The 12,685-nt window shown below is 39.5% G+C and overlaps 1 protein-coding gene across 5 annotated transcripts in view; it reads right to left on the bottom strand.

The window, feature by feature from the left end:
* LOC121282181 (neuron navigator 1-like) overlaps positions 1–12,685 on the bottom strand; it is a 589,054-nt gene that overhangs the window by 212,182 nt on the left and 364,187 nt on the right. For all 5 annotated transcript variants that reach the window (XM_041195735.1, XM_041195734.1, XM_041195736.1 and 2 more), the window contains one exon: positions 4,413–4,551. In XM_041195735.1, the coding sequence (XP_041051669.1) occupies positions 4,413–4,551 (139 nt within the window). The remainder of the gene's footprint in view (positions 1–4,412; positions 4,552–12,685) is intronic.

Here is a 12,685-nt window from a genome sequence, read left to right as displayed (position 1 = left end):
GAATAAATACTTGTAAGGACGTCCAGCTCAATGCTTTATAAAACTATTAGGTAAATGGTGGAAACCCCAAATATAGTGACCAGAAGCATACTATTGTTCATTGGCAGCTGTTCCCCTCTCTTCTGTTTTAATAGAAAAAGATTTTGGTCCTCAAAAATGGAGGACATAGTGAAAGGTTTCTACAACTTAATTCATTAAGGATTATGGCATGTATGTAGTCTGTAATTTAGATTATGCTTTGTGAAAAAAAAATCATTGACAGGTGCTGCTGCCATTCACTCACCAGTGAATGCAACTTGACAAAGAGGCTGTGGCCTCTTACTTTGAATTGCAGTATCTAATTACTACAGCTCCCTCCAAGAGTCAAAATGCCAAACTTCACTTTTATCATCAGATTAAACCTTTTGTCCAAAGACTTTAAAAGGAGAACAGTGGGCTAGAATCATTACACAATAAAGTTAGTTGCTGATGTGGATGCTATTTATACTGTCCATCAATTTTGCAAATCCATCTCACTAGAGTTGCACACTTTCTCTTCCTTGGAGATGTAAATTCAATTATCCTACACACTATCCAATCACCAGGTATGTTTAGGTTTAATCCACAGTGGCATAGCAGCTGATTAGGACCTCGCTACCCTATTTTAAACAGAACTGAAACTTGCAGCAGCGTTTCATTTTGCACTACATATAAATTTGATCGTTAAATTATTTTAAGCCTATACCGTGGCTGGTTTTCCTGATTTTTTTTTCCCCTTGAGAAATGATCATAGCACGGGGTCATAAAAACGGTTCAGAAATACAAATGGGGCAAAGACCCCAATCTCTGTCTCCATCATTTTCCTAAGCCATGGATCATGTCTTTGGCTTTGTAGTAGCACTGTGGGTGTACCTACACCACATGGGCTGCAGCAGTTCAAGAAGGCAGCTCACAATCACTGTCTCAAGGGAAATTAGGGATGGACAATAAATGCTGTCCTAGACAGTAACCCCCATATGCCATAAATGAATTTTAAAAAAATTCTCACCCCAGATTCAGAAGGTGCAGGGCTCAAATCCTGCTCCAAACAGTGGAAGTGTGGGGCAAGATTTTGAGTCGAGACCCTGACGTTGGGGTCAAATAGTGGTCTTAACCCTTACTGTATGGGAAAGAGTCACCTGACAGTGATTTTTCCCAAATTAGCCCATTGGTGGCCACAGGGTGTGCTCGCCATCCAATTAAGGGTGGGCTCTCAAAGCCAGCAAATTTAATTTCTGCGCCTGCCTGTCTCTGTACTTACCTCCATATGGGTGCTGGTGATGGTGGTCGGGGTTGGAGGTGGCAGGGGGTGGAATTCTGCCTCTCTGTAGCTCTGAATTTTGGGTCAAAATCCATCTTGTGTCTAATGGGTGAGGGTGGACCCCATCCACCTCGCCCCCATTTATCATAATCATCTTCACATGGGCTGTGGTAACTCATAAAACCTCCTGTGTAGCAGACTAACTGACCTATTGGCTGGGATAAAGCTAGTTAGGCCTACGGAAGAAGTGTTCATGTTGTGGCCTATCAGCACTTAATAAACCTGCAAATTGTTCCACTAAAAAGAAAAACAAAATGCATTTATATAGCACCTTCCATAAACAACAGTGAGCTCAAAGTTCTTTACATGTATTGAAGTACTTTTGAAGAGTAGTCACTGTTGCAATATAGGAAACATGGCAGCTAAGTTGTATGCAGCAATGCCTGAACACATTCAGTTTCTTTGACCAGATAATCTGTTTTCATGATGTTAACCAAGAGTTGAATATTGGCCAGACACTGGGGTAATTCCCCTCCTTTTGTTTGAATCATGGCATGGAATCTTTTATGTCCACTTGAAAGAGGGAATGGGGTGTCTGTTTAATGACTCCTGCAAAATGTGGCATCTCTGTCAGTGCATCACTCCCTCAGCACTGCATTGGAGTGTGAGCCTTGACTTTTGTACATCACACTGTTCTCCAATGGAGGAGATCCAAGCCAAGCCAGGCAATTGGTGCAAGCTTGGTGCTATTGTAAAGAAGGTAGAAGGAGAGCTGTTCTCACCCTCCTTTCTCTTTCACTTACAGTTGGGATAGTGGGACACCTAGATACACAATGCTCCATGATAATGGCAGACTTGTGAATCATCTGTTGTGGCTAAAGTCCAGTGCCAGGCCATTTAATTAAATAACCAATGCAGCAGTAGTTTAGAACAGGCTGCTTTAGCAACAACTATCAATGCCGCATGTCTGAACACATTCAGTTTCTTTGACTTTCTTTGCCACAATTTAAATAACTAATTTCATTCAAGGCACTTCAAATCAAGGTTCAGATCAAAGCCCTTTATTGTGGTCTGCCTTAGAGTCAAAAATGAACAGCTGACTATCCACACAATCAGACAGTGTAGTAAGTGCAGATTTTTAACCCAATCATTGCTCCCACTGCTTCAACATTATTTAACTGTGGAAATTATAGATACAGCCTCCATTTTTGCTTTTATTACTTTATTTACATTTGTTGTGAAGTAACATGCAGCCAATCAATTTTACATTGACTTGGACACTTGCAGAGTTAGTTGGGCCATTTCATTTCAAACCTTAACAAAAAATAAGCAGCTAGCTCATATTTCTAAATCTGGTAACTGTTGTAAATAAGGTTTCATTTTGATAAATTAAACATTTTAGAGCACAATTCTACACTGGCATATGTTAATTATGGGTTCCCATCTTGTTTCCTTAAGTTACTTGGATGCATCCGGCAAATTATTTAAACGCTTCATAAGTTGGAATCTGGTACTACAAATGGACCACAATATATATACAACAACAGATGTCTGAACTTGTGTTACACTCTAGCAGAATTTTTAGGCATGTGTTTTGTACAATGCAGTCTCTACTTGTCTCTTTCTCCTCCAGCTCTTTATTACAAGAACATTACTGAATTTAATTTAGCTATTTCATACTTTATGAAATTAAATGTTAAACAGCTGGAATTTTAAATTGTGCAACCGACAGATACGCTCCCTCTCCCAGAAGTTACTATGCCTGTGTTGCACTGTATTAAAATAATAAATTGACTACACATTTGAGTTACCTCGTGATTGCTCACAATTTAAGTCAAACATTTTCTGTTGTAACTTTGAAAGATTACAACAAAACTATTTTGACCACGACCCCAACAACTTTCGCAGTACTGTTCGTTTCATGGTTACTGTCACTGCTCCCTGCAATTCTACCACTTCAAAGAAAAAAAAAATGCATTAATTTGTCTAGCTGTTTCCTGGATTTTTCTTTTGCTGTCTGGTTAAACTGCTCCTTCCAGCATTGTTATACTTGACTGCAAAAAAGTCATGACTTAGCAGAAGCAGGAGTTTTGCTTCAAGATTAATATTCTAACTCGCCATTGAAAGACTTTTATCAGAAAACAAACTTCTTTCCAGACTTACTTATTTCTCCTATTGGTATTTAGAGCTTGCACATTCACCCTCTGTAATACAGCTAGTGGACGACACTCTCAGCAGACAACCTTCTTCCAATTCCGAGTTGGAACAGTCATTTACATATACATATATTTATATGTTAAAGAAAGCACCACGCATAACTGCTCCATCTGGCAAACGTCTGAAGAATAGATTCCTGATTGCAGATGAGCAGTTACAAGCAAATATAATCATTATTATATATGTCTTTCAAAAGTTAACATTAACACAGCTGTACTACTGTACAAATTTCTCGCTGCCTTTTGTTACAATACACCCGATTAGAAGTGGCTATTTGGCTGCCTTCCATGTAGCACATTATGAGGGAGGTTATAACGCCTGTACAAGACTATATAACTTCAGCCCCTTTGCTCTAGCTTCCTATTTGCATGCAACATCAATCATGCCCCTTTGCCACTGTCCTGTTGTGTGCCAAATGTTATAACACACTTCTTGGCTTGTGCCCAAGTAGTACTTTAGGACAAAAGGGGATTGTATAAAACAACAGTAATATAATACTCGACAAAATCTGCACAAATAATAGGTGCAAGAGCTTGTTAAAAGGCTTGGGAAATGCACAGTTCTTTGTTTCTTTCATGAATGATACAGAGAGAAGCCACATAGTCACAAAAACATGAGATGGGAAAACGTCATAAATAAGATCCTTTTTCCCATAGGTGGAACTCATTTATATAAGGCTGTTGGATAACACAGTAGGAAATAAGCAGCATTAGGCTTTTGGCAAAGGTGAAGACAAGAGCAGCAGCAGCAAGTTACATCCTTGAAAATAACAGTTTTTCAATAACAATCAGTATTACTGCAATACAGAAATAACTTTGACTTCTGACAATAATCTTGATTGGTCTAAATTGTCCAGAGAAGGATATATATAAAACTGTCTCACGGGCAGGTTAGTATAACAGTAATTTCTTCTTACCGCTATCCCAGAATTTCTTCTGGAAGCAACTGGTGTAGTTGGATAGGAGTTGAGGGACGAACTGGCATTTAAGTCTTCAGAGCTAAGGTTGTCGGAGGTGTCACTGAGACCACTGCTGACAGAACTGCTTTCATCCCAACTGCAAGAAACAAAGAAAATAAAGTTGAAAAGTATAATAAAAAGTAAAACTCATTACTCTTGAACAATATATACTAGCCCTTATAATATGAGGTAAAAATTTCTCTTAAGATTTCCAGAAAATCTGCCAGAGAGTTTAACTAAATGTTATCTTCCAATTGTCAAACATTTTATATGTGTTGCCGCAAAAGATGACAAAGATAAGCACCGATGAGAGCAGCCTTTTAGTCCATTCAGCTCACTCTTCCACAGAAATCTACAATCCTTACAGCTGGACTAGATCATTCAATCTCAATATGACCCAGTTATAGTAACAGAGATCAATGGGGTTCTACATCCACAACAAGCTAAATGCAGTTAACCATGCCTGCAGAATCAATGATTTTCATCCCATTACCTGAAACTCTCATTCTTTTGGCCTCCATTTCCATTATGCTCACTAGTTCTGAAGAGTATCAATTCACTTTCTTTCATTACACAATTCGACCCATGCAACAATCCACATGAATAGGATGCAAGGAAAGAGGCAACTGTAAGATGTAAAGTCTGTGTTTAAGTAACTGGCCTTTATCTCTCGTGGTCCAACTTTGGACTCAATTCCCTTTCCTGGTCTCATTACTGGCTTTTGACATGAACACCATGCTTTTAAATTTCATGTGACAAATATTTTAGAGTTAAAACTTGACATGTGACTTCCCCATTTCTCTACACAATTGGGTAGATATTACTGTTCTTGACTTTGTTGCACAAATGCTGAATGTCAAAAATCCTCTCTTCACTATTTTAATGAAGGCATTAGTCTATTTATTTTAAATGGGTAAAATAAATACTCGGAGTACAAAATTTTATTGTCATCTATTGATTTCAGTGTAAGGGTGTTCTCTGACCAGAACGTCTTTCTTCAAAAGCAAATTTGACATTAATGGAGATGGGGATGAAGCTGCTGGGTGTTCCAAGCTTTTTCTGTTTTTATTTCGGATTTCCAGCATCCGCAGTACATTGATTTTGTAAAGCACCTCATATAAATGGATAAATGCGTACATTAAAATAGCAGAGAGGGAAGTTTGATACAACAATATTAAGTGTTCACATTACCAACAATAGTTTCTGCAATTATACTTCCTGTATTATCACATGAAAATTGGTAACAGTAATGAATCAGATGAAAATAAGTGATAATATTATTTTGCAGCACTGTGAGTAAATTAGCTGAGATGATGACCTGAAGCCCAATAGACTGGCAGACACAAAAGTCTATATTTTATGATAATGTTAACATCAGCAGGAATTTATTAAAAAATACAATGACACTGATTGGAAAATAAGAACTTATTTGAAATATAATGACACTAATTGGAAAATCTAAGCTAAAATATAGAAGTGAGCCTTCTGAGTGAGGATCTCTTTAATGCATCTTCAGCCAAGTGATACTGCATGCTGACTGGCTTTCACTGTAGTGTAACACAGTGCATTTTTGGCTTGGGTGAGATTAGCAAATAAGAAAGGAGGTCATTTACAGAAGGGAACTGAACCGTATACTTGCATACCTTCTCACACAGAGCTGAAGAGGATGATAGGTAACTAGGTGAAGCATACCTGCCAAGCTTGCAGTGATGTGCCAGAGTTGGGAGGAGTGAAGACTGCAAATAACTTTTGCAAATAGAAAGTGGAGAACTGATAGCCATGAAGTGTGACCTGGAAACTATGAAAAACTCAATTGCCTCAGCAGGAAATTACAATAGCTGTGAAAGAGTAGCAAGGAGGAAGTGACCAGGGTCTAGGGGAAAAAAAGGCAGTTTAGAGAAAGGCAAGAGGGGTTTCGAAAGTAGGCTTGACATTTCAATTTTATTTATTTGTTCATAAGGAAATGGGCATAAATCCATAAAAAGTTAAAGCTAATGCTACAGAAATAAAATTTCCATGTTTTGGTCTGGTGGCTAGATGTTCACTAAAGTTAATTCCATATAGGACAGGGGAATATCTGATATCTGCAATGGCAAAGAACAGTCCATGCCTACATATTCATGCTCAGGCTTAATTATATTTAGATCTACGTGCTTACGTATTTTAAATCATAAATAATTACAAAATGCAGTTGATGATGCATGAGTTTAACAATTCACACAAGCGTTAGAACCTAAAATGTTAAGTGCAGAATTTATTGAATGGTGAAAGAATACACAGAATAAAACAAGCATATTGAAACAATTTTATCTGCCCATAATATCAGTATCTTGTAGCCATACAAAAATTTACAAAACAACAAACAATTTTAAATTCTACAAAAGCCCTTAATATAATTCAAAAGTTGGAAGTAGGTGTTTACTAATATCTTGAATCACATTGCCATGGATTGTGGATAATGTTACTTTTTGGGCGTCATGTCAATACTAGCTTTAGGCAAATTTTCAAGGTGAACCACTTCAAGGTAAAAAGGAAGCCTGTTTTATAATCAAAGTAGTCTGTGTCATCAATCATTCCTTCTTTTAGATATATCTTCCAGATTTTCATCCTGGCTTATTGCTCAATTTGTATGGAAACTTGATTGCCAAATGTACATGCACAGAGTGGAACTCATTTACATATACCAAATATACCCACCATATCTATCTAGTCTTTTTTATTCACTCATGGGATGTGGGCATCAGTGGCTAGGCCAGCATTATTTCCCATCCCTAATTGCCCTTCAGAAGGTGGTGGCGAGCTGCCTCCTTAAACTGATGCAGTCCATATGCTCTAGGTACACCCACAATGCTGTAAGGGAGGGAGTTCCAGGATTTTGACTCAGCGACAGTGAGGGAACAGTGATATATTTTCAAGTCAGAATTGTGAGTGGCTTGCAGGGTAGCCTCCAGCTGTTGGTGTTCCCATCTATTTTCTGCCCTTGCCCTTGAGATGGTAGCGGTTGTGGGTTTGGACGTGTTAGTCTAAGGAGCCTTGGTGAGTTTCTGCAGTGCATCTCGTACATGGTACACACTGCTGCTACTGTGCATCAGTGATGGAGAGAGTGAATGTTTGTGGATGGGGTGCCAATCAAGTGGGCTGCTTTGTCCTGGCCAGTGTCAAGTTTCTTGAGTGTTGGGGGAGCATTCATCCAGGCAATCGGAGTGTATTCCATCACACTCATGACTTGTGCCTTGTAGATGGTGGACAGGTTGCGGGGAGTCGCTGCAGGGAGTCGGGAGGTGAGTTACTCACCTCAAGATTCCTAGCATCTAGCCTGATCTTGTAGCCACAGTATTTATATGGCTAGTCCAGTTCAGTTTCTGGTCAATGGTAACGCCCCAGGATGTTGATAGTGGGGGATTCAGTGATGGTAATGCCATTGAATGTCAAGGGGCGATGGTTAGATTCTCTCTTGTTGAAGATGGTTATTGCCTGGCAATTGTGTGACACAAATGTTACTTCCCACTTGTCAGTCCAAGTCTGGATGTTGTCCAGGTCTTGCTGCATTTGGACAAGAACTGCTTCAGTATCTAAGGAGCCGTGAACGGTGCTGAACATTGTGCAATCATCAGTGAACATTCCCACTTCTGACTTTATGATGGAAGGAAAATCATTGAGGAAGCAGCTGAAGATAGTTGGGCCTAGGACACTACCCTGAGGAACTCCTGCAGTGATGTCCTGGAGCTGAGATGTCTATTTCCAACAACCACATCCATCTTCCTTTGTGCTCGATATGACTCCAACCATAGAAACATAGGCCAGAATTTTACATCCCATGGGTGGGCGTGCATCCGACCAGAGTGGACATGAAATAGCACAAGATGACTTGGGGCGAGCGTGCAGATGACATCGCGCACTTGCGCAACATTTTGCTTGGCAGGTGCATGTGGCAGTCAGAGGTGCGCCCACCAACAATTAAGCAGACAATTAAGCCCATTAATGACACAATTAACAGCAATTTTAAGTGGCCCATCCACATTTACGATTGGCGGATGGGCCATTCTCCCAGGCGGCATTCTCATTTTTGCTCAAACCTCGATCCAGAGCTGGGTGAAGTCTCCGTGGGGGAAGAAAATTTACAAAAGATATCTGGGGACTGGGTTTTGCAGCATTTTTATCGTGTCCTTTATTTTGTGGAGGTCTGCAGCTCGCTGGGGCAGCTGTCTACCTTCAGGGAGCTCACGGAAAGTGCTCACCCACGCCCTCAGGTCAGCCCCCATCCTCTTCCCGCTCCCACCCTGGCAGAGCTAAGCATTTCTTAGCGCGTGTTTGAAGCTGGCTGGCCATTAATTGTCCAGCCAGCATGAAATCATGGTCAGGAGGCCAATCGCTGCTGGAGGTCCATTTCCTGTCCGCTTCCCAGCCCACAGGTCATGTGCGCCTGGCGAACTAAAAATTCAGGCCATAGAAAATAAGAGCAGGGGTATGTCATGTGGCCCTTCAAACCTGCTCCAGCATTCAATATGATCATGGTTGATCCTCTACATCAACGACATACTCCTGCTCTCTCCCCATTCCCCTTGTAGAGTCTAGAAATCTATCTATTTCCTTATTAAAAGTTTTCAGTGACTTGGCCTCCACAACCTTCTGTGGTAGAGAATTCTACAGGGTCACCACCCTCTGAGCGAAGAAGATTCCCCTCATCTCAGTTCTAAATGGCCTACCCTGTATCCTGAGATTGTGACCCCTTGTTCTAGACCCCCTCCCACCCCCCCAGCCAGAGAAAACATCATCCCCACATCCAGTCTGTCCAGCCCTGTCACAATTTTATACGTTTTAATAAGTTCCCCTCTCATTCTCCTAAAATCCAGTGAAGACAGGCCTAGTCGGCCCAATCTCTCCTCATACAACAATCCTCCCATCCCAGGAATCAGTCTGGTGAACTCTCGCTCTACTTCCTCTATGGCAAGCATATTCTTTCTTAGGTAAGGAGACCAAAATTGCACACAATACTCCAGGTGTGGTCTCACCAAGGCCCCATGCAGCTGCATTAAGACATCCTTGCTCTTGTGCTTAAATCCTCTTGTGATGAAGACTTACATACCATTTGCCTTCCTAACTGTTTGCTGCGCCTTTCAGTGATTGGCATACAAGGTTACCCAGGTCTCTTTGTACATCAACATTTCCCAATCTCACATTTAATAATACTCTGCCATTCTGTTCTTCATACCATAGTGGATAACTTCACACTTATCCATGTTATACTGCATCTGCCATGTGTTTGCCCACTCGCTCAACTTGTCTAAATTGTCTTGAAGCCTCTTAATATCCTCCTCACCACTCACATTCCCAGCTAGTGTTGTGTCATCAGCAAACTTGGAAATATTACATTTGGTTCCCTCATCCAAATTGTTGATATATATAGTGAATAGCTGGGGCTGAAGCACGGATTCCTGTGGTACCCTACTAGTCACTGCCTGCCACTTTGAAACAGACCCATTTACTCACACTTTCTGTCTGTTAACCAATTCTCAATCCATGCCAATATATTACCCCCAATCCCATGTGTTTTATTTTTGCACACAAACCTCTTATGTGGGACGTCATCAAAAGCTTTCTGAAAATCCACATACACCACATCGACTGGTTCTCCTTAACTATTCTGATAGTTACTTCTTCAAAAAAACTCCAGTAAGTTTGTCAAACATGATTTCCCTTTCATAAATCTATGTTCCAGAATCCATCATATGTTGAAAGTTGACAACCAATGTATCCACTATTTCCATGGGCATCTCATTTAGTACCATCGAATATAATTTATCAGGCCCTGGGGACTTATCAGTTTTCAGTCTTATTAATTTCTCCAACATTATTTTTTAGTAATGCTAATATCCTTCAGTTGCTCCTTCTCACTAAAACCTTGGTTTCCCAGCATTTATGGGCGGTTATTTGTGTTTTCCTCCATGAAGACAGAACTAAAGTAGTTGTTTATTTGCACTGCTACTTACTTGTTCTTTATTACAAATTCTCCCATTTCGGACTGTAGGTGACCGACATTTGTCTTCACTAATCTTTTTCTTTTTACTTACTTACAGAACCAGCAGAGAGTTTTACCCCTGTTTCCCATTGACTCCAGTTTTGCTAGAACTCCTTGATTCAACACTCAGCCAAATGCTTTCTTGATGTCAAAGGCAGTCACTCTCACCTCACCTTTGGAGTTCAGTCTTTTGTGGATAGATGTATCTGCAGCAAGCAGATTGGTGAAGATGAGGTCAAGTTTATTTTTCCTTCTTGTTGGTTCTGCCACCCAGTCTAGCAGCTATGTCCTTTAGGATTCAGCCAGCTTGGTCAGAAGTGGTGCTACTCAGCCACTCTTGGTAATGGAGATTGAAGTCCCCCACCCGGAGTACATTCTGCACCCTTGCCATTCCCAGTGCTTCCTCCAGCTGGAGTTCAATATGGAGGAGTGCTGATGTATATCAGAAAAAAAAACTCATCTGGTCATGCAGTTTCAAGAGAGGTCTTGTTGACATTTCCTTCAAGGATAGTGTTATGTTTTTATGAATGCTAGGCTGAGTTTCAAAAGCTACAATTATCTCAGCATAGGGTTCTGATTTCACAGTTTGACAACTTAAACAAGTTATTAAAAGATCAGTTGCCTTTGATATAGGTCTTAAGTTTGTTTGTTTTTATAAGATTGGAATTTAAAAGCTTTGAATGGGAGTTGCTCTCGCTTTCAAGTATATTGGATTGAGAACTGTATTAGGCATATTTTTTTCATCTCCACATGGCTCATGATGGCTGCCTGTACTACTGGGTGACTGGCTATGGAAGTGGTATGAGAGAACATGGGGGACTGGATGGGAGGCATGAGCTGGGATGGAGGTATGAGAGCGCATGGCAACAGCTGAACCCGATGGGATTAAAACAGTTGACAATAGTTTTATGGTCATCATTACACTTTTAATTCTAGATTTTTCATTGAATTCAAATTCCACCATCTGGCTTAGTGGGATTAGAACCTGGGTCCACAAAGCATTACATTGGTTCTCTGGGTTACTAGTCCAGTGACAGTGCCACTATGCCACCACCTCCCCATTTCTAGTTGTGCTTTATAAGTTGTTTTATATATTATATCATTTAGAATTGAAAGGGATAGTTCTTTTGAATTTGCATTTTCTAGTGGTTAACCTCACTGACCAAAAGTGTGTCAGAAATGTGGGCACATGAGTTTTAAAATTTGTAAAATCATTTGCAACATATATCCAAATTTTAATAAAGTTCTCCATCGGAAGTGCAAAATTAAAAATAAACTAATCACTTTTCTAGACCTTTATAAACCTACAAGATACTATTTCAAGATAATTTTTGTTTAATTTGCACACTATTTCATTTAAATATTTAAATTCTATACATTTTAATACTTCTATTGAGTGAAAATCATTTTTTTTGGGATTCAACAGATTACTAGAATGCATGTTGGCATTTTTCTAAGGTTTAAAATGTTTATATAGGTATACAACTTGGAAAGTTTAATTGCAATGCCATATACCTCACTCCCACAGCATGCTTTGATGATTTTCAGAGGTAAAACAAAATAAAGTAGATTCTATTAATTGATTGTTTTATAAATATTTGAAATAAAGTAGAATGCAAAGTAAAAAAAAAATGGCAACTCATTAGAGGCCACATAACTGCATAACATAATGGCCAAGATTCTGTTGCCAAAACAAGAGTGAGGTAAATGGCTTTTGAGAAAATTAATGTAGAAATTGGTCAGCAACATTGTGGGGAGGATGAAATGTGAATTGCAAATCACCACTTGCTGGAAAAGGTACACTCATGGCAGTTTGCTCTCAACTATCCCGCGAGTTTCATGAAATTCCTTCATTTGCGTATTAATTAACAATTAAATTTGCTGCAGAAAGTTGGGACAACTACTAAACAGGTTAAGTGTTTTTTTTTCAATCAAGTGATTAATATTTCTATAACGCCAATCAATCTCTCTAACTGAGACAGGGGCAATTTGAACTGTGGAGTCACATTGCAATCAATAATAAACTGATATTTTTTTAAAAAAACAAGTTTATATGTCTCTAATGTTTTCACAGCTTTCTTTTCCCTCTCTTAATCCAATCTTCTTCATCTCTTTATCTTTCTTTCTGTGCCTGATTTGACTCTAACTCTAATTCTAACATTTCCTTTCCTGTCATCTGTTTCTTAGTCAATCTGAAAATCTCATTGGGTCA

The sequence above is a fragment of the Carcharodon carcharias genome, chromosome 9 (assembly GCF_017639515.1).
Source record: "Carcharodon carcharias isolate sCarCar2 chromosome 9, sCarCar2.pri, whole genome shotgun sequence".
In the NCBI taxonomy this organism is placed as follows: Eukaryota; Metazoa; Chordata; class Chondrichthyes; order Lamniformes; family Lamnidae; genus Carcharodon; species Carcharodon carcharias.
Note: the sequence above shows the minus strand (reverse complement) of the source record. Positions and strands in the feature narration are given on the sequence as shown.